We start from the raw sequence: 22,681 nt of genomic DNA, 5'->3' as shown, positions 1-22,681 counted from the left end.
ACATCAACAAAAGCAAAACGAGTATAATGGAATGTAGTCGAATTAAATCGGGTGATTCTGCGCGAATTGGACTAGTAAATGAGACGCTTGAAGTAGTAAAGGCGTTTTGCTATTTGGGGAGCAAAATAACTGATGGTGGTCGAAGCACGAGGTGCATTCAAGCTCTAATGCCTCCGATTTTTTTTCTAATTAACAACTCACCCGAAATCGATGAAACTGGCGTTACTTCTCGACGTAATCTCCCTGCAGACGTACACATTTTTCACAACGCTGACGCCATGATTCCGTTGCAGCGGCGAAGGCTTCTTTAGGAGTCTGTTTTGACCACTGGAAAATCACTGAGGCGATAGCAGCACGGCTGGTGAATGTGCGGCCACGGAGAGTGTCTATCATTGTTGGAAAAAGCCAAAAGTCACTAGGAGCCAGGTCAGGTGAGTAGGGAGCATGAGGAATCACTTCAAAGTTGTTATCACGAAGAAACTGTTGCGTAACGTTAGCTCGATGTGCGGGTGCGTTGTCTTGGTGAAACAGCACACGCGCAGCCCCAGCCCTTCCCGGACGTTTTTGTTGCAGTGCAGGAAGGAATTTGTTCTTCAAAACATTTTCGTAGGATGCACCTGTTGCCGTAGTGTCCTTTGGAACGCAATGGGTAAGGATTACGCCCTCGCTGTCCCAGAACATGGACACCACCATTTTTTCAGCACTGGCGGTTACCCAAAATTTTTTTGGTGGCGGTGAATCTGTGTGCTTCTATTGAGCTGACTGGCGCTTTGTTTCTGTATTGAAAAATGGCATCCACGTCTAATCCATTGTCACAACCGACGAAAAGAAAGTCCCATTCATGCTGTCGTTGCGCGTCAGCATTGCTTGGCAACATGGCACACGGGCAGCCATGTGGTCGTCCGTCAGCATTCGTGGCACCCACCTGGATGACACTTTTCGCATTTTCAGGTCGTCATGGAGAATTGTGTGCACAGAACCCTCAGAAATGCCAACTCTGGAGGCGATCTGTTCAACAGTCATTCGGCGATCCCCCAAAACAATTCTCTCCACTTTCTCGATCATGTCGTCAGACCGGCTTGTGCGAGCCCGAGGTTGTTTCGGTTTGTTGTCACACAATGTTCTGCCTTCATTAATCTGTCGCACCCACGAACGCACTTTCGGCACATCCATAACTCCATCACCACATGTCTCCTTCAACTGTCGATTAATTTCAATTGGTTTCACACCACGCAAATTCAGAAAACGAATGATTGCACGCTATTCAAGTAAGGAAAACGTCGCTATTTTAAGTATTTAAAACAGTTCTCATTCTTGCCGCTGGCGGTAAAATTCCATCTGCCGTACGGTGCTGCCATCTCTGGCATGTATTGGCAATGAGCGCGGCCTCATTTTAAAACAGTGCGCATGTTTCTATCTCTGTCCAGTCCGGAGAAAAAGAAATTGGAGACCTTAGAACTTGAATGCACCTCGTAGAGAGGATATAAAATGTGGACCGGCAATGGCAAACATCGAGTATAGATTTAAGTGTCAGGAAGTCGTTTCAGAATGTACTTGTATGGAGTGTAGCCATGTATAGAAGTGAAACGCGGACGATAAATAGTTTAGCCAAGAAGAGAATAGAAACTTTCGAAATATGCTGAAGATTAGATGGGTAGATCACATAACTAATGATGAGGTATTGAATAGAGTTGAAGAGAAGAGAAATTTGTTGCACAACTTGACAAGAAGAAGGGATCGCTTGGTAGGGCATATTCTGAGGCATCTAGGGATCACAAATTTAGTATTGGAGGGCAGCGTGGAGGGTAAAAACTGTAGAGGGAGACCAAGAGATATATACACTAAACAGATTCAGAAGGATGTGTGTTGCAGTAGGTACTGGGAGATGAAGAAGCTTGCACAGGATAGAGTAACATGGAGAGCTGCATCCAACCTGACTCTGGACTGAAGACCACAACAACCTAACATTAGAGAAGAATTTATTTTTCGAGTTAACAAAACGGCTTAATTAATGTCTCTTAGCACATTTAACATGAAGGTAGTGCAGTGTATCCTCACGTGTTCCATCACTGAATGACAGGTGTATGGGGCATATTCAATGCAAGCTGTTATGTGCCCGTTACTACACGTAGCGTTCAGCTGTAAGTTAATGTTTCCGCCCTTGTCTGCTGCAGCAATGTGGTCGACCCCGACGCTGCTGCTGCTGGGTGTTTTGCTGGTGGCGCCAGCCGCAGCTGCGGCCGGCCTCAGCACCCGCTACGACGAGGTCACCGGACGCATCCTGATACTGACCCACAGGGGTGAGTGTTGGCCTTCAGAGCAGCTCCTGCGCTGGTTCGTCTCTGCTGTCAACCTCGCTGTCGCCTTAGCAGCGCTTTCCCAGGGCAAAGGAAAATACGTCATCAGTGCTGGTCTCTGAAACTATAATCAGGAAGAGTCCACACATATAGTGTTTATTATACTTCGTATAGTTAATAGTGACCCCTTAGAAGAATAAAATAGTGTTTATTATACTTCGTATAGTTAATAGTAACCCCTTAGAAGAATAACTGAAAACTGATAAAATGAGACGAGAAATGTATTCTGAAATGCGAATATTATAAGATTCACAGCTGCACAGTATACTGGTGACAATTACTCGAACCGGATTTCCGCTTTGCGCCAGCGGTCGCGTTAATCGCCTGGGCCATGTGAGCTAACTTCCATATGTCACTATGTGTCCAGGTCCTGCACTCGTACAAATGCTGTGATTCTCATGCAGGGAGAGACTTACGATTATTGTCTTCGTATTAAATACTATATTACATACTATATCACTGACGGGAAAAATATCACAACATCAGGATTTTTGTAACCTAAATGAAAGTTGGTAGGTGTGTTCCTGCACTTGAAAGATGACGTTTGATCAGATTTCGCGCCAGTCGCATAAGAATGCCACTAGTACCACCAGTGTGAGGATACAAATCAGGTTTGCTTCAAATACTCCCTGTAACGACAGTGACTGCTAGTTATCTTTGAGACTGAACGTGGTGAGTTCATGTTACTGAAGAATGCCTTTAAGGTGACAAAGACATCATTATCAGCACCTCACTGAATCTGAACGTGTAATACGACGACGAGAAGCTGGAGGTTCCTCTTCCAATACTGCTTGAAGACTTGGGAGGAATATAGCCACTGTACATAATTGCTGGCAGCAGTGGTCACGAAAATGTACTGTCGTGAGGAGACAGGTGTCCGGACTGCTGCGTGTTACTTCTGCATTGATCTGAACAGCAGTTGGCGCCACAGTGACACAACAAACAGTTACATATCGATGATTTCAAGAACAGCGTGCATTCCACTAACCCCAGTTCACACCATTAGTGGAATCAAGCTAGAGCTCATTGGAGGGCAGGCTGGAGATATGTGTGTTTTCTGATGAAAGCAGGTTCTCACTCTGTACCAGTGTTGAGTGCGTGTGGGTTAGAGAGAGGCCAGTTGAGGGCATGTAGCCAACCAGTCTGCGTTCTAGATACACTGGACCCACATCTGGAGTCAGTGTTGGGGTGTGATTTCATATGACAGCTGGAGCACTCTCGTGATTATCCCACGCAACCTGCTTTATGTCCAGTTTTTCCATTCTTCTGTAAGGAATTCATGTTGCTATTTTACAATCATGAGTTACTGGTGCACGTGTGCTACCTAATATGATCCAGAACGTCACTTATAAGAACAGGATACTTCCTGGTCTCATACCTCGGGTTATTTTAGTGGTTGAAAGGTGGGGGTCAAGTGTTTGGGATAGACTTTGAGCTAATGGCTAGTTGTATACCACACGGATGGACCGTCTTACTGTAATTATTCAATAGTATAGGGTCAACGTTTGCATATTACACACTTCCTCCGGCTTAGGCAAATCGAGCAAATCAGAAAACGTGTAATACATGGTTTCTTGGTGCAAAACCGAAAGGCGGAATTCAGAACGGCTATGCATAGCACATGGCTGTAATTTATAAGATTCCTAAGATTCCGATCTCGAACAACCTTGAAAGTTTTCACGATACATTTATCCCTTTCTGAGATACACAGGTTACAGTTACTAGAATGAAATTTTCACTCTACAGCGGAGTGTGCGCTGATATGAAACCTACTGGCAGATTAAAACTGTGTGCCGGACCGAGACTCGAACTCGGGACCTTTGCCTTTAGCGGGCAAGTGCTCTACGAACTGAGGCACTTGCCCGCGAAAGGCAAAGGTGCCGAGTTCGAGTCTCGGTCCGGCACACAGTTTTAATCTGCCAGTAGGTTTCATATCAGCGCACACTCCGCTGTAGAGTGAAAATTTCATTCTAGAAACATCTCCCCTGGCTGTGGCTAAGCCATGTCTCCGCAATATCCTTTCTTTCAGGAGTGCTAGTTCTGCAGGTTCGCAGGAGAGCTTCTGTAAAATTTGGAAGGTAGGAGACGAGGTACTGGCAGAAGTAAAGCTGTGGAGACGGGGCGTGCGTCGTGCTTGGGTAGCTCAGTCGTTAGAGCACTTGCCTGCGAAAGGCAGAGGTCCCGAGTTCGAGTCTCGGTCCGGCACACAGTTTTAATCTGCCAGTAGGTTTCAGGTTACAGTTACTTTACTTGTAACGTAACTTTCGGTTTGAGGCGAAAGCTAAAAAATAAAAAAAACAGCTGCAAATTCCTCAAACTTTAACGATATTTTCGATTGGTATTTATCCTGCCATCTCCCCGATTTCAGGAACATTTTCTGATTATCTAAAAACACCAAAGAAACATTATTTTTGATTACCATAACCGAGACGTAGATTCCAAGACGGCTATGCGAAATAAATAGTTTTTGATTTTTGTATTATATTCTTAAGATTCCAATATAGAACAGTCTTGCAAATGTTCTTGATAACTTTATCCGTTTCAAAGATACAGAGCCTTAAAGTTGCACTACTTTGGTGAGGTCTTGGAACCACGGATGGTAAGGGTGACTGTAGCGCTGTGCAGAACATGGAGCATCTGCCCACCAGCCCAGACTGCCCTTATAGGTGCAATCCCGACGATTTCTGGCTGGACCAGAAAGAAGTCTTGGACGTGGCCCTATACTGGGTAGAAAGATTGTGACTTGGTTTCCTGACACGAAAAGTAGAGCAAGTACAATAATTCTACACGTAAAATACGCAAGTGAAAGACAGTGTGACAGTGGTTTAGAAACTGATATAGGAAGGAAACATATACTGTTAAGTGTCTCCCTTATCATCATAAGGGTTCTCGGACTCCCATGTCGGTGCAGTAGTGAAGCATATGTAAAATATCTGTGCACATAATATCCAACCTGAGGTCTAACATTTATGTGTTATTTCAGTTTCATATAAGTAAACCATCAAAATTTTACTGAGTGGCACGCCACGTTGTAGCAAAGAAAAGAAAGAAATCAGTGGAAAAACGCTTCGGCAGGAGCACAAATGTGGCGACTACACTCTTGTTCATTAAAAGGATTTGACTTAAAAGTTAGGTACCAGCTACTTCATTCTACCTTCATAAGCACTTTCAAAACTTGATGGTTCATTTTGGCACTCGATTTACTTGAGCCTAAGCACGCAGACCTATATTAGGTAGCTGCCATTACCCTTCTCAATGTATGAACGTCCTTCAAACTTAGTACATCGGGAAGAATTTGTGTCAGGCAGGGACCACCTTACAAAGGAGCTGCAATATCTATAATCTATTTCCAGTGATAATGGATTCTCTACATATCAAATTAGCACTGATTTAAGAAGGAAGAATCATGACCACTCACCTGATCAAGAGGAGGAGATAAGCTGTTCAAAAATGGTTAAAATGGCTCTGAGTACTATGGGACTTAACATCTGAGGTCATCAGTTCCCTAGAACTTAGAACTACTTAAACCTAACTAACCTAAGGACATCACACACATCAATGCCCGAGGCAGGATTCGAACTTGCGACCGGAGCGGTCGCGAGGTTCCAGACTGAAGCGCCTAGAACCGCTCGGCCACACTGGCCGGCGAAATAAGCTGTCCTAACCCAGGGTGTTCCTTCCATTTTTAGGAACTATTTCATAGAAATTAGGCAGATACTTAAAAAGACATTGTGTTGAAATAATTTTCCGACCACCTACAAAGATCTGTGCTGTTTTCGGGTCGATAAATAAAGATCTGGTTTTGCGGAAGCGTGGAGTCTGTAGAGTATCACGTCGGCGTCATAAAACCTAAATTGGTGACACCGCACGAGCAGTATGAAGAAGAGGCATGTAAGGCCAAGGCTATTCGGCTGTCAAAATTCCGATCGGTTGCGAAATGGATACCGCACTGAAACTAAAGAACATTTTATTTGCAACAGCCACGTGCATCTTCTAGCTACTTCTCTACATATTCGCCGCTCCAACTTAGACGTCCTGGCGTAGCCGTGTACCAACTTTCCAGTACATTCGTCACAGGAGGTAGGCGGCAGTTCTCTCCGCAAATTCTGTACGCTGGTCTGCAGTTTGTTGTCCATGTTCGTAGCCAGCGGTTCATCTCAGCAGGGATTAAACTCTGAGGAGGTCAAGTCCAGGCTGTATGGTGGGTGACCACACCCCCAGTGTGCACCCTGCCGCCGTTAGATGAGCACCTGCCAGCAGAAAGTCGTATACTCCTAGCTCAGTTATTTGTTACATAGTTTAATTCTTAATTTCTTTGTGTGTTTTTGTACTTGCATTGTTTAATTCATAAATTTCTGGCGTATTATAGTATTTGAGAGTTGTAGCATCGCGTTTTAGTACCTGAACAGTGTAAAATCGCGTAGTCTCCTTCCGCCGCCGAGCAGTGTGTCAGCAGTGCGCAAGTAGCAGCATTACTGCATATACTAGGCAATCTTGTATTTTAATAACCGTTTAAATTTTGTGTCCATTTGTTTGTGCTCTCGGTACATTAGTTCAGACGTTCTTTGCACAACAGTTTTTAACATGGATAGGGACTGCAACTGCTGTGTTCGGATGCAGGCTGAGTTGGCATCCCTTCGCTCCTAGCTTCAGGCAGTGTTAGCTTCAGTCACACAGCTTGAGGCTGTTGCCAATGGGCATCACTGTGGGGGTCCGGATGGGGGTTTGTCGGGGACGGCCAGCTCGTCCCACGCATCCCTCGATCGGGCTACGACTGTGGCTGCCCGGGATACTGCCCACATTGAGGCTGCTCCCTCACCTGTGATAGAGTGGGAGGTCGTCTCAAGGTGTGGCAGGGGGCGAAAGACATTCCGGAGGGCTGAACGGAAGGCCTCTCCAGTTTGTCTGACGATTCGGTTTCAGGCTCTGTCTCAGGCTGATACTGATATTCGGCCGGACATGGCTGCTTGTCCTGTTCCAGAGGTTGCCCCTCAGTCTGCAAGATCCGGGCGGTGGCAGAAGGTGTGCTTACTGGTAGTTGGGAGCTCCAACGTCAGGCGTGTAATGGGGCCCCTTAGGGATATGGCAGCAAGAGAGGGGAAGAAAACCCATGTGTATTCCGTGTGCATGCCGGGGGGAGTCATTCCAGATGTGGAAAGGGTCCTTCCGGATGCCATGAAGGGTACAGGGTGCACCCATCTGCAGGTGGTCGCTCATGTCGGCACCAATGATGTGTGTCGCTATGGATCGGAGGAAATCCTCTCTGGCTTCCGGCGGCTATCTGATTTGGTGAAGACTGCCAGTCTTGCTAGCGGGATGAAAGCAGAGCTCACCATCTGCAGCATCGTCTACAGGAATGACTGCGGACCTTTGGTACAGAGCCGAGTGGAGGGTCTGAGTCAGAGGCTGAGACGGTTCTGCGACCGTGTGGGCTGCAGATTCCTCGACTTGCGCCGTAGGGTGGTGTGGCTTCGGGTTCCGCTGGATAGGTCAGGAGTTCACTACACGCAGCAAGCGGCTGCACGGGTAGCAGGGGTTGTGTGGCGTGGACTGGGCGGTTTTTTAGGTTAGATGGCCTCGGGAAAGTACAGAAAGGGCAACAGCCTCAAAGGGTGCGGGCAAAGTCAGGACATGCGGGGACCAAGCAGCAATCGGTATTGTTATTGTAAACTGTCGAACCTGCGTTGGTAAAGTACCGGAACTTCAAGCGCTGATAGAAAGCACCGAAGCTGAAATCGTTTTAGGTACAGAAAGCTAGCTGAAGCCAGAGATAAATTCTGCCGAAATTTTTACAAAGGCACAGGCAGTGTTTAGAAAGGATAGATTGCATGCGACCGGTGGTGGCGTGTTTGTCGCTGTTAGTAGTAGTTTATCCTGTAGTGAAGTAGAAGTGGATAGTTCCTGTGTATTATTATGGGTGGAGGTTACACTCAACAACCGAGCTAGGTTAATAATTGGCTCCTTTTACCGACCTCCCGACTCAGCAGCATTAGTGGCAGAACAACTGAGAGAGAATTTGGAATACATTTCACATAAATTTTCTCAGCATGTTATAGTCTTAGGTGGAGATTTCTATTTACCAGATATAGACTGGGACACTCAGATGTTTATGACGGGTGCTAGGGACAGAGCATCGAGTGACATTATACTGAGTGCACTATCCGAAAATTACCTCGAGCAATTAAACAGAGAACCGACTCGTGGAGATAACATCTTGTACCTACTGATAACAAACAGACTCGAACTTTTCAACTCTGTAAGTGCAGAACAGGGAATCAGTGATCATAAGGCCGTTGCAGCATCTCTGAATATGGAAATAAATAGGAATATAAAAAAAGGGAGGAAGGTTTATCTGTTTAGCAATAGTAATAGAAGGCATATTTCAGACTACCTAACAGATCAAAACAAAAATTTCTGTTCCGACACTGTCAATGTTGAGTGCTTATGGAAAAAGTTCAAGGCAATCGTAAAATGCGTTTTAGACAGGTACGTGCCGAGTAAAACTGTGAGGGACGGGAAAAACCCACCGTGGTTCAACAACAAAGTTAGGAAACTACTGCGAAAACAAAGAGAGCTTCACTGCTAGTTTAAACGCAGCCAAAACCTCTCAGACAAACAGAAGCTAAACGATGTCAAAGTTAGCGTAAGGAGGGCTATGCGTGAAGCGTTCAGTGAATTCTAAAGTGAAATTCTATGTACTGACTTGACAGAAAATCCTAGGAAGTTCTGGTCTTACGTTAAATCAGTAAGTGGCTCGAAACAGCATATCCAGACACTCCGGGATGATGATGGCATTGAAACAGAGGATGACACGCGTAAAGCTGAAATACTAAATACCTTTTTCCAAAGCTGTTTCACAGAGGAAGACCGCACTGCAGTTCCTTCTCTAAATCCTCGCACAAACGAAAAAATGGCTGACATCGAAATAAGTACACTTGGAAGGAGAGACAGCATTGGTCGTATTTTTTTTGTTTTTTTTTTTGTTTAGTTTTATTAACCGCAAAATCGATTTTCGGCCACTTAGTGACCATCTTCAGTGCTGTAATATATAATTTAAATTGGTAGGCACTGGTGTCAACAAGCTTACAGCTTTTTCGAGTTCATGTGATCGCTGTAAGCTTGTTGACACCAGTGCCTACCATTTTAAATTATACACTCCTGGAAATTGAAATAAGAACACCGTGAATTCATTGTCCCAGGTAGGGGAAACTTTATTGACACATTCCTGGGGTCAGATACATCACATGATCACACTGACAGAACCACAGGCACATAGACACAGGCAACAGAGCATGCACAATGTCGGCACTAGTACAGTGTATATCCACCTTTCGCAGCAATGCAGGCTGCTATTCTCCCACGGAGACGATCGTAGAGATGCTGGATGTAGTCCTGTGGAACGGCTTACCATGCCATTTCCACCTGGCGCCTCAGTTGGACCAGCGTTCGTGCTGGACGTGCGGACCGCGTGAGACGACGCTTCATCCAGTCCCAAACATGCTCAATGGGGGACAGATCCGGAGATCTTGCTGGCCAGGGTAGTTGACTTACACCTTCTAGAGCACGTTGGGTGGCACGGGATACATGCGGACGTGCATTGTCCTGTTGGAACAGCAAGTTCCCTTGCCGGTCTAGGAATGGTAGAACGATGGGTTCGATGACGGTTTGGATGTACCGTGCACTATTCAGTGTCCCCTCGACGATCACCAGTGGTGTACGGCCAGTGCAGGAAATCGCTCCCCACACCATGATGCCGGGTGTTGGCCCTGTGTGCCTCGGTCGTATGCAGTCCTGATTGTGGCGCTCACCTGCACGGCGCCAAACACGCATACGACCATCATTGGCACCAAGGCAGAAGCGACTCTCATCGCTGAAGACGACACGTCTCCATTCGTCCCTCCATTCACGCCTGTCGCGACACCACTGGAGGCGGGCTGCACGATGTTGGGGCGTGAGCGGAAGACGGCCTAACGGTGTGCGGGACCGTAGCCCAGCTTCATGGAGACGGTTGCGAATGGTCCTCGCCGATACCCCAGGAGCAACAGTGTCCTTAATTTGCTGGGAAGTGGCGGTGCGGTCCCCTACGGCACTGCGTAGGATCCTATGGTCTTGGCGTGCATCCGTGCGTCGCTGCGGTCCGGTCCCAGGTCGACGGGCACGTGCACCTTCCGCCGACCACTGGCGACAACATCGATGTACTGTGGAGACCTCACGCCCCACGTGTTGAGCAATTCGGCGGTACGTCCACCCGGCCTCCCGCATGCCCACTATACGCCCTCGCTCAAAGTCCGTCAACTGCACATACGGTTCACGTCCACGCTGTCGCGGCATGCTACCAGTGTTAAAGACTGCGATGGAGCTCCGTATGCCACGTCAAAATGGCTGACACTGACGGCGGCGGTGCACAAATGCTGCGCAGCTAGCGCCATTCGACGGCCAACACCGCGGTTCCTGGTGTGTCCGCTGTGCCGTGCGTGTGATCATTGCTTGTACAGCCCTCTCGCAGTGTCCGGAGCAAGTATGGTGGGTCTGACACACCGGTGTCAATGTGTTCTTTTTTCCATTTCCAGGAGTGTATATTACAGCACTGAAGATGTTCACTAAGTGACCGAAAATCGATTTTGCGGTTAATAAAACAAAAAAATACGACCTATGCTGTCTCTCCTTCCAAGTATACCCATTATCTGGTCGTGGTGCACAGGACACTCCATGGAGTCGCCAATCAATCGAAGTAAGTGTCCAAGGAATAGAAAAGCAACTGGAATCACTCAACAGAGGAAAGTCCACTGGACCTGACGGGATACCAATTCGATTCTACACAGAGTACGCGAAAGAACTTGCCCCCCTTCTAACAGCCGTGTACCGCAAGTCTCTAGAGGAGCGGAAGGTTCCAAATGATTGGAAAAGAGCACAGGTAGTCCCAGTCTTCAAGAAGGGTCGTCGAGCAGATGCGCAAAACTATAGACCTGTATCTCTGACATCGATCTGTTGTAGAATTTTAGAACATGTTTTTTGCTCGAGTATCATGTCGTTTTTGGAAACCCAGAACCTACTCTGTAGGAATCAACATGGATTCCGGAAACAGCGATCGTGTGAGACCCAACTCGCTTTATTTGTTCATGAGACCCAGAAAGTATTAGATACAGGCTCCCAGGTAGATGCTATTTTCCTTGACTTCGATACAGTTCCGCACTGTCGCCTGATGAACAAAGTAAGAGCCTTCGGAATATAAGACCAGCTGTGTGGCTGGATTGAAGAATTTTTAGAAAACAGAACACAGCATGTTGTTATCAATGGAGAGACGTCTACAGGCGTTAAAGTAACCTCTGGCGTGCCACAGGGGAGTGTTATGGGACCATTACTTTTCACAATATATATAAATGACCTAGTAGATAGTGTCGGAAGTTCCATGCGGCTTTTCGCGGATGATGCTGTAGTATACAGAGAAGTTGCAGCATTAGAAAATTGTAGCGAAATGCAGGAAGATCTGTAGCGGATAGGCACTTGGTGCAGGGAGTGGCAACTGACCCTTAACATAGACAAATGTAATGTATTGGAATACATAGAAAGAAGGATCCTTTATTGTATGATTACATGATAGCGGAACAAACACTGGTAGCAGTTACTTCTGTAAAATATCTGGGAGTATGCGTGCGGAACGATTTGAAGTGGAATGATCATATAAAATTAATTGTTGGTAAGGCGGGTACCAGGTTGAGGTTCATTGGGAGAGTCCTTAGAAAATGTAGTCCATCAACAAAGGAGGTGGCTTACAAAACATTCGTTCGACCTATACTTGAGTATTGCTCATCAGTGTGGGATCCGTACCAGATCGGATTGACGGAAGAGATAGAGAAGATCCAAAGAAGAGCGGCGCGTTTCGTCACAGGGTTATTTGGTAACCGTGATAGCGTTACGGAGATGTTTAGCAAACTCAAGTGGCAGACTTCGCAAGAGAGGCGCTCTGCATCGCGGTGTAGCTTGCTCGCCAGGTTTCGAGAGGGTGTGTTTCTGGATGAGGTATAGAATATATTGCTTCCGCCTACTTATACCTCCCGAGGAGATCACGAATGTGAAATTAGAGAGATTCGAGCGAGCACGGAGGCTTTCAGACAGTCGTTCTTCCCGCGAACCATACGCGACTGGAACAGAAAAGGGAGGTAATGACAGTGGCACGTAAAGTGCCCTCCGCCTCACACCGTTGGGTGGCTTGCGGAGTATAAATGTAGATGTAGATCTAAAACGCTGCATCAGTGTCTTCATTGCCCCTGCAGTGTGCGGTGGAGAATCGTCACGAAGAAGGAAATATATGAGAGTTGCGTTGTGTGGGCTGCACGGAATCAGGCGAAATATCTTTCTACACATCTAGGCTTCTTTAGGTGCTCACTGTGGCTCAGATTTGATAAGAGCGTCGTGACGCGATTGACGGGAATACTGGAGTCCCTGTCCAACACATCTGTGCAAGGTTCATCAGGAATTCACTGTGGTTTCCATTTGGCGGCCGATGATTCATAATAAACGTATAACCTTCGTATGAGTAAATAATACTATATTTAAAAAGAAGTAGAAAGGAAATTGTGTTGATTAGAAACTAAATTAGCATTGTGTGTTGTGTGCTTATACATTTCTGCAGCTCACAGTGGTATCATCTCCGTATCTTTGTTACCTGAAAGAACGATGTCACATTGTAAAAAAATGTATGGATGAGCCGCCCGGTTAGAGGCGCCATGCCAAGGATTGCGCGGTCCCTCATGCCGGAAGTTCGAGTCCTCCCTCGGGCATGGGTGTGTGTGTTGTTCTCAGTATATGTTAGTTTAAGTAGTGGTAAGTCTAGGGACCGATGACCTCAGCAGCTGGTTCCTTAGGAATCCACACACACACACATTTTGTATGGATGATTTTCCATTTAAATATTCTCGGAAAATTTAGTCTCTAAATTGCATGAGTTTTGAATTATTTAACATGCCACGGCTCTGACTGTATAAAAATTTCGACAGTGATTGCAGAACATCCTAGTCGCGCCAATTTACGCTGAGTTACGTTGCATAGTATTTTATTTCTGTTTTTTTATTTTTATTTTTTTTAATAATGAAATGCAGGTCACAAACCGTGGGATTTTAACTCTTCCGGTAACATCGTTCAAATGTGGGTAACGTAAAAATTTTTTCAGTTGTGAGTAGTTTATGATGGCCCGCATACGGAAAGGGAATAATTTCTCGTCTCTTCTTTTTCTGGAGAACGTTATCAATAAAATAAGAGTTATAACCTTGTGAAGCCGATACGATTAAGTGATCGTCGGCAATTCTGTTTAAAAGCCTTATTCGAATAATGCGTGTACTTCTGCACACTGCGGTAAAATGTTGCACGCTTGTGAGTTCGTGGGGAACTGAGATCGCATAGGGATTACAATACCGGTGGCCGGTGTTTATCGAAAAACGCTAAACAAGTGCCTCTTCGATTTTTCCTGGCTAACATAATTTCACCACAATGCTGTAAATGAGGACAGCCGCGCCGAATTACGCGAGCGGTCTTAGGCGCTGCAGTCGTGGACTGTGCGGCTGGTCCCGCCGGAGTCCTCCCTCAGGCATGGGTGTGTGTGTGTTTGTCCTTAGGATAATTTAGGGTAAGTAGTGTGTAAGCTTAGGGACCGATGACCTTAGCAGTTAAGTCCCATAAGATTTCACACACATTTGAACATTTTTACATGAGGACATAGTTATCTGCAAGCTGAACCGGTTTCCTTTGTGTTACAGGCGGCCGTGAAGTCGAATTGGGCTATATCGCAGCTGAAGGCGGCGAGCGGTTGCGTGCTCCAGTCCAGGAGCGCCTTGGCAATGGGGAACACTACGACTTCGGCCACTCCAAAGTGGTGATCCAGCCCAAAGATACGGCGGCCCGATGTTTCACAGTTCGGCAGTGGGTGAACGCCTCTACTTCGGTACTGAGGAGTTGTCAGCACCACCTGTCCAGCCACATCTACGGTGGGATCGAGACGGCCAGACAGGTGTGGCCTATTGAGAACACCGTATACGACCAGTACCCCTATGTTACTGACCAGGACCTCCATGCCGGTATTGCTGCGCGATACTGGCTTTTCTCAGACGGGAGATTCGTCTACGTTCAAAGCGATGTCCCCCTTTTCATCGACCAGAATACCGAACAGTCACTGAACAGACTGTGCTTCGTTGCTCAGAATGCGGATCCCTATCCAGAACACCGACAAGACATCCTTATGGACTATGACTTGTGCTTGCTGGACGGTCCGAGGCAGGCCCATGAGTACGCCGTGCAGGCCTACCTGGGGAAGCCGACAGCCACCCCAGATGAACGCATGGCCACGGAACCCATCTGGTCAACAATAAATCGTTACCACGCTGATGTTAGCGATCAGAATCTGAGGGCCCTTGCTAACGAGATTATCGCCAATGGATTCAACTACAGCCAGATCGAAATAGACGAGTACTGGGAGGTATGTTACGGCAGTCTCACGTTTGATCCGAACAAGTTTCCAGACGTGAAAGCCCTTACTGACGATCTCCATGCACTGGGATTCCGTGTAACACTATGGGTGCATCCATTTATACTCGAAGGGTGTGAGCCGTATTACTCCGAAGCGCTGGCTGCCGGATACTTCGTGTCAAATACCGAGGGAAGCACTCACACGTGGTGGAAGAATAACGCTGGCATTGTCGACTTCACCAACCCTGAAGCAGCCGCCTGGTGGACGGATCGACTGTGGGTGAGTATAGTCGTAAAAAAAATCTGCTTTTTGTTTCTATTCGATCCACTTCAAAAGCTCTTTTCCTTCTGACACCATTTGAAAGCTTTCCTGTCTTCGGTTCTCTTGGAAGCCAATGTGCGTAGCCACGATGAAGAATTTCGTTGTCATATGCTGCTAATTGTGTCACTGTTCGATCAAAAATGGGTATTATCTTAAATCCGAGATAGGAGATATTTCTGCAAGAAATGCTTCACAGATCAAATCCATAAACCGTACTCCAAAGTGTACTTTCAGAATACATATGGTATAGTTTGAACTGTAGATCAGCTCTGGAGGATTAATATTACAATTGTACGCATTTCGCACATTTTGAGGATGCATAACAGCGTATACAAAAAATATTCCAGATATGGTATTATTATAGGTTCTTCTTCTATAATTTTTACTGTGCCTCCTGGGTGTTGTATTGTACACGAATTAATGGCATATAATATCAGTCAACCGATATTGAATAATATCATCTTGTACTCGTATCTGCGTTAAGTGTATAGAATTTCATGATTTGTGCAATTTCTTGTGTGAAGTGAAAGGTGTTAAGGTGTTAATCAGTTATACTTATGTATCCTTCCAATTTATCACTGTTAGTACTAACTCATTTATTTATATCGCAGCAGATAATCTTGTAACAGTCGATTATATAATTCAAATCACGCTGTCTAGAATTCAGGCAAGGATAATTACGATATATAGTCGTGGGATTTCAGTTCTTCCTGAAACATCTTTGGAGTTTTGCCAACGTAGTGTGCGTGGTAAAGACATCATGTTGCAATGTAGGCGGAGTGATAATCACATCCAGTGAATCCCGGTTACGATTTGCTGGTGTAGTACTCCTCCCGTTTAAGTGGAGGAGTACTACAAACACTTAAACTTACTCTTAATCGCTCAGACTGTGGTATTCGCCTCCGCTTACAGGCGGTTGCAAACTGAATATTTGTGAGGCTGGGGGACTGGACAGAGGTTAAAACACATAATGAAAAAATTATACTTTAAAAGTTCATGTATTAACAATTAGGACACAGAGAAATTACAAACACTGGCTGCGGGCATGCATTGCTTGAAATCAACGGGGAAAGTCGAAAATTTGTGGGGACCGGAATTCGAACCTGGGCCTCCTGCTTGCTAGACAGGTGCTCTGACCGCTTTTTTTATTATATCTTTTTATTATGAGAACTTTATTGGATCAAATAGCCTCTGAGCCATTCGGTCATGGCTACTGCGCTGGTACTACATAAGTAGCGCGTGGATGAAGTTCAGAATTTCAGTCCGACAGGACGCGTTCTAGGGCAGTCCATGCAGTTACAATGACCACTGAGTCCGGATGGCAGAGTGGTCAGAGCATCTGCTAAGTAGGGAGGAGACCCAGGTTCGAATTCCCGTCCGACTCTAACATTCAACTTTCTCCATTGATTTCGAGCAATGTGCGCTCGCAGGCGGTGTCTGTAACTCTTTTGTGTCTTAATCACTGGATGAAAATTATTTCTGTTCTCTCGCACGTACCCATGAAAATCAGGACTTAACACATCTCCGAGAAAAACCTTGGCAACTTCAGAAATTGACTTGCAATACCCTGATAAACACTTAAAGGTACACAGGAATTTGAAAAAGCTACTAAACATGAGCTAGTGAGACTGGTGGGCAACGTGCAGTGTCACTAGGGGCTAAATTCTACACTACTGGCCATTAAAATTGCTACAACAACAAGAAATGCTGATGATAAACGGGTATTCATTGGACAAATATATTATACTAGAACTGACATGTGATTACATTTTCACGCAATTTGGGTGCATAGATCCTGAGAAATCAGTACCCAGAACAAAAACCTCCGGCCGTAATAACGGCCTTGATACGCCTGGGCATTGAGTCAAACAGAGCTTTGATCGCGTGTACAGGTACAGCTGCCCATGCAGCTTCAACACGATACCACAATTCATCAAGAGTAGTGACGGAGGTTTATTGTGACGAACCAGTTGCTCGGCCACCATTGACCAAACGTCTTCAGTTGGAGAGAGATCTGGAGAATGTGCTATCTAGGGCAGCAGTCGAACTTTTTCTGTATCCAGAAAGGCCCGTACAGGACCTGCAATATGCGGTCGTGCATTATCCGCTGAAATGTAGGGTTTCGCAGGGATCGTATGAAGGGTTGAGCCACGGTTCGTAAGCCATCTGAAATGTAACGTCCGTCAATGCGAACAAGAGGTGACCGAGACATGTAACCAATGGCACCCGATACCATCACGCCGGGTGATACGCCAGTATGGAGATAAATACATGCTTCCAATGTGTGTTCACCGCGATGTCGCCAAACACGGATGCAACTATCATGATGCTGTAAATAGAACCTGGATTCATCCGAAAAAATGACGTTTTGCCATTCGTGCACCCAGGTTCGTCGTTGAGTACACCATCGCAGGCGGTCCTGTCTGTGATGCAGCGTAAAGGGTAACCGCAGCCACGGTCTCCCAGCTGATAGTCCATGCTGCTGCAAACGTCATCGAACTGTTCGTGCAAATGGTTGTTGTCTTGCAAACGTCCCCATCTGTTGACTCAGCGATCGAGACGAGGCTGCACGATCCCTTACAGCCATGAGGATATGGTGCCTGTCATCTCGACTGCTATTGATACGAGGCCATTGGCATCAGCACTGCGATCCGTATTACCCTCCTGAGCCCACCGATTCCATATTCTGCTAACAGTCATTGGATCCCCACCAATGCGAGCAGCAATGTCGCGATACGATAAACCGCAATCGCGATAGGCTGCAATCCGACCTTTATCAAAGTCGTAAACGCGATGGTACGCATTTCTCCTCCTTACACGAGACATCACAACAACGTTTCACCAGGCCACTCCGGTCAACCCCAGTTTGTGTATGAGAAATCGGTTGGAAACTTTCCTCATGTCAGCAGGTTGTAGGTGTCGCTACCGGCGCGAAGCTTTTGTGGATGCTCTGAAAAGCTAATCATTTGCATATCACAGCATCTTTTTCCTCTCGGTTAAATTTCGCGTCTGTAGCACGTCGTCTTCGTGGTGTAGCAATTTTAATGGCCAGTAGTGTACTTCCTCACCCGCGACACTGTAGGGGAATGACTGCGACCCAAATAAGGGAGATCACAGGCAGCACTGACATCACGGGAGAACGACGAAGAAGGGGATTAGGGCGTGGCTGCGATATGTTCTCACCACATGGCGACTCCTATGATAGTTTGCAGCCCCAGCACTATTAGCTCTCGCAACTTAAGCTTGTTGCACTCCATCATGATCGTTATCACTCACCCCTGTCCAAATAACTGATGAACAGAACTGCAACGAGACTCAAGGAGGCAAGTAGCAGAAGTCGAATGTCATACTCGTAGGTATCTTCTCGTGCCCACCATGGAAATACTGCCACTGCTGTACGAAGATGAAGTTGGCCTGATGCAACGGCGGGCATTTTTCGTGTCGTTGAAGAAGAAACAGCCATTCTGATTTTTAACGTATTCCGATGAAAGTAGTAACTAATAGCCATTCAGATTTTTTGCGTATTCTGATGAAAATAGTTACTTCTTTCTCAATGACAGTATCAGAGACCAGATTGCAGGATACCGCTCTTGGTACGCAAGGAATCTCGGTATCATTAATTCCGTTCTCTCCGATTTTTCTTTGTATAAATTTATGTCGGTATTGAAATAATTTTAACATCAAAATTGAAAGTAAGCGAACATGTTATCTACAAAGAAGGGATCCATATTCCGTAGGAGAATGAACATTATTTTAACCAGCATGGTCCTATGCCTTTTTCGTTTGTTGCGCGCGGGAGCTCGTGTAATCGACCTGGCGAGTCTGCGGTAGCATCACAACGGGAGTCAATATACATTTTAAGACGAATTATATTCACAGGGATGAACGTGTAATTCTGTGTCATTTGTGAACCCTACATACGGCATGGTTCACCCAGGTGGCGTGTGTCTCTCAATTGATGCGTTCATCTACTCAGCAAATATAAAATTTCATCTTGGGACATTCTTAGTCAAAGCTGCCCTTTTGACCCCCACACTATCTGTCAAGTAACTATTGTTATCGAGGATCAGGTTAACTTCTTTCCAATGTGAAACATGACCTGTTATTTCGATTTCAGCATTTTATTGTCTCTGACGATTCTATTGTTTACTAAAGAATTGTGATTATTTTTCATGCTATAGAAGCAGCCGCTTCTTTGGCTTCTGATGGTTTATGTCATCCCTATTAATACTGTGAGGCATGAGTGTTAAGATCTCGCTACGCAAGAGCTGTTGGTTCCTAAATACTGGCAAATTGCCAACTACACCTTGGCTGCAAGTCGGCTCAATAATCAGGAACACAGCCCGCTGGTAGAATTCAGGAGTGTTATTGTTTTATGTTCATGTGCCTTTTTCACTTTCCGAAGGAACTTGTGATGACCCAAAAACTTCCATGGCCTCAAGAACATTCTATTTGATGAGAGTTATTGCTCACAGTGCTATACAGGAGAACAATGGGAATATTTCTTTCTGTTATGTTTGTGAATCTCATAGTTTTTCCTAAATATATTGCAGCCTAGAAATCACTTGACGTAATTCCCTTAACCACAGCAGTTCGGAAGAATCAATGGAGCAGACCTCTCTATTGGATGACATTATAGTCCGGACTCGATATCTGGGTACCTTCATGACTTCGCTTGCAAGTTCTCCACAAATTTCGTTGTCGTAATGATGATTCACGGTACATTGTCGACCTGTAATTAACGAAACCAACTGACGGTGAAAGGTTCACAAATTACGACGAGAAACTGGTGTCAAGTGAACAAGCGGCTTGTCTTCCTGTCCGAACTGGATTCGATTTGTTACCAATGACCTGCATGATGCACAGGTATTACATACAGATGAATCGGGTACGTATAAGTTTTCGAATGTCAGTTCAAAAAGAAAATAGAGTTTCTGCGAGAAAACGATCGTCTTTTCTCCAATCGGAACAAGCGCCCAGTCACTGGGGTCATCATTGTCTATAGGAATTAAATCCTCACCTTGTTTCGTATCCCTGCGTTTGCTTTGGTCTATTTGTATGTGTCTTCGTGCCTGCACCTCAGTTATAATTTTTGTGCGACACTCTGACGTGAAGTGAGCATCAGTTCCAGCTCGACAAGTTTTCTAGCTATACACAGAATCTCACATCAAGGAGGTGTAAGATTGGAAATATGGAAATGAGACACACCAGTTACAGTACAGCGAAGGACAGCTGATATATAAATTATAAAATTTAGTTCTCATTTGAAACATAAACTGAATTCAGTAGTAGCAAAAGTAAACATCAATTTGTCTAGTTATACGTATATGCGCTTGAACTGAGCTTGTATTAATTCCTTCAACAATTGTAGGTTGATGGAAGCTGACATAGAAAATAATATATATGATACAGTCCTAAACGTTAAATTCTAAGTACCCAGTCCACACTTCATAATTTCAGTTGTCAACAGTTTTACAGCGATAATATGAACACAATTGGGTATAATCAATCAACTCCTACGATTCTTTATTGCAAATCGCTCCTGGTCATCTGTTTTCGAATGCTTGAATGCTTGTTTTGCGATAACTTTCTCACTGACGTTTACGGAACTTTCTTGAATAGTGCTGCATACCCCTGCAGGAATTTAAATACATAGCATATTATTCAGTATATGTTGCACAACGGTATGTTACGTATTAAATAATTTTAGTTGGAATTACGTAGTAACTCAAAACGAATTGATCAATAATTTAATGTAGGATCTAATGTAACGATGTCGAATATTTCCTTTAATGACACTTGCCTGTCACACTTGACCACTCTTATCTGATCTTACGTATTTCGTCATTCATTGTGATGGTGAACTTGTTCTACAGCTGTTTCGTTTCACCATGTCTTTCATTTACAGTAACTGTTTAATTCCGAATTGTTTTCAGGCGCTCCGCAATGAGACAGGAATCGATTCGTTCGAATTCGACGCTGGTCAGACGAATTACTTGCCTCAGCTGCCCAACATACAACCCGTGGAACGGAACCCGGTGCGCTACAGCGACGAGTTCGCGAGAGCCGCCTCCCAGTTCGGTCCCCTGGTCGAGATACAGACCGGAGTGGAGAGCCAGCGCCTGCCCAACTTCTTCCTGATGGACGTCGTGGACAGCAAGTGGGGCACGGCCGGCGGTGTGGGGACGCTGCTGCCGAAGCTGCTGGAGCTCAGCATCGTGGGCCACCCCTTCGTGATGCCGGAGATGGTGGGCGGTGCGACGTACGCTCTTCCGACCAAAGAGATGTACATTCGCTGGCTGCAGGCCACGATCTTCATGCCGGCCGTCAAGTTCTCCTACACGCCGTGGGATTTCGACAATGAGGTGCGTTCATTCCTGACGCCACACTTATTGATCTGTTCTTCTAACCTATTTTGCCGGCCGCGGTGGTCTTGCGGTTAAGGCGCTCAGTACGGAACCGCGCGACTGCTACGGTCGCAGGTTCGAATCCTGCCTCGGGCATGGATGTGTGTGATGTCCTTAGGTTAGTTAGGTTTCAGTAGTTCTAAGTTCTAGGGGACTGATGACCACAGATGTTAAGTCCCATAGTGCTCAGAGCCATTTGAACCATTTGTAACCTATTTCACCCAGGTGTTCAGCATAGCAGGATGAAGCACACACGCAGTTAGAGCACACCTTGTGAAACAAGACTTGTCTTACTACTAAGCATCAGCCATGCGCTGCCTGACAAACTGAAGCACTCAAAACGGGAGGAGGAAACGTATGATATGTTATTGCAAGCGATTGTTAATCGAATCACCTTTACACAGATTTTGGCAATGTGAGCCCACATATCAGTATGAAATTGCTCTACCTCTGGCCTGGATGCATGGCCTTATTCAGACAGGAAGACTATCACAGTGCTGTTGTATCCTCTTCTCAGACAAGCCGACCTACAACTCTTGTAAATGATCCTTTTTAACCTGGGTACTGGCACTGGGACGGTATTGACGCCTGAACTAGTCTCATTCATCATGTATCGTAGAGAGATTTAGCCAACTTGTTGATCACAGGAGTAGCTCAACTTCACGCACGTACACTACTGGCCATTAAAATTGCTACACCAAGAAGAAATGCAGACGTTAAACAGGTATTCATTGGACAAATATATTATACTAGAACTGACATGTGATTACATTTTCACGCAATTTGGGTGCATAGATCCTGTGAAATCAGTACCCAGAACAACCACCTCTTACCATAATAACGGCCTTGATACGCCTGGGCATTGAGTCAAACAGAGCTTGGATGGCGTGTACAGCTACAGCTGCCCATGCAGCTTCAACGCGATACCACAGTTCATCAAGAGTAGTGACTGGTGTACTGTAAAAGACCAGTAACTCGGCCACCATTGACCAGACGTTTTCAATTGATGAGATATCTGGAGTATGTGCTGGCCAGGTCAGCAGTCGAACATTTTCTGTATCCAGAAAGGCCCGTACAGGACCTGCAACATGCGGTCGTGCATTATCCTGCTAAAATGTAGGGTTTTGCGGGCCTCG

The 22,681-nt window shown here is 45.7% G+C and overlaps 1 protein-coding gene across 1 annotated transcript in view; it reads left to right on the top strand.

Annotated features, from left to right (window-relative positions):
• The first annotated feature begins 2,176 nt into the window (after positions 1 to 2,176).
• LOC126095392 (myogenesis-regulating glycosidase-like) overlaps positions 2,177 to 22,681 on the top strand; it is a 33,022-nt gene continuing 12,517 nt past the window's right edge. The window contains exons 1-3 of the mRNA XM_049910195.1: positions 2,177 to 2,300; positions 14,111 to 15,096; positions 21,075 to 21,503. Coding sequence (XP_049766152.1) covers positions 2,177 to 2,300; positions 14,111 to 15,096; positions 21,075 to 21,503 — 1,539 coding nt within the window. The remainder of the gene's footprint in view (positions 2,301 to 14,110; positions 15,097 to 21,074; positions 21,504 to 22,681) is intronic.

This window comes from Schistocerca cancellata, chromosome 8 (assembly GCF_023864275.1).
Source record: "Schistocerca cancellata isolate TAMUIC-IGC-003103 chromosome 8, iqSchCanc2.1, whole genome shotgun sequence".
NCBI lineage: Eukaryota > Metazoa > Arthropoda > Insecta > Orthoptera > Acrididae > Schistocerca > Schistocerca cancellata.
Note: the sequence above shows the minus strand (reverse complement) of the source record. Positions and strands in the feature narration are given on the sequence as shown.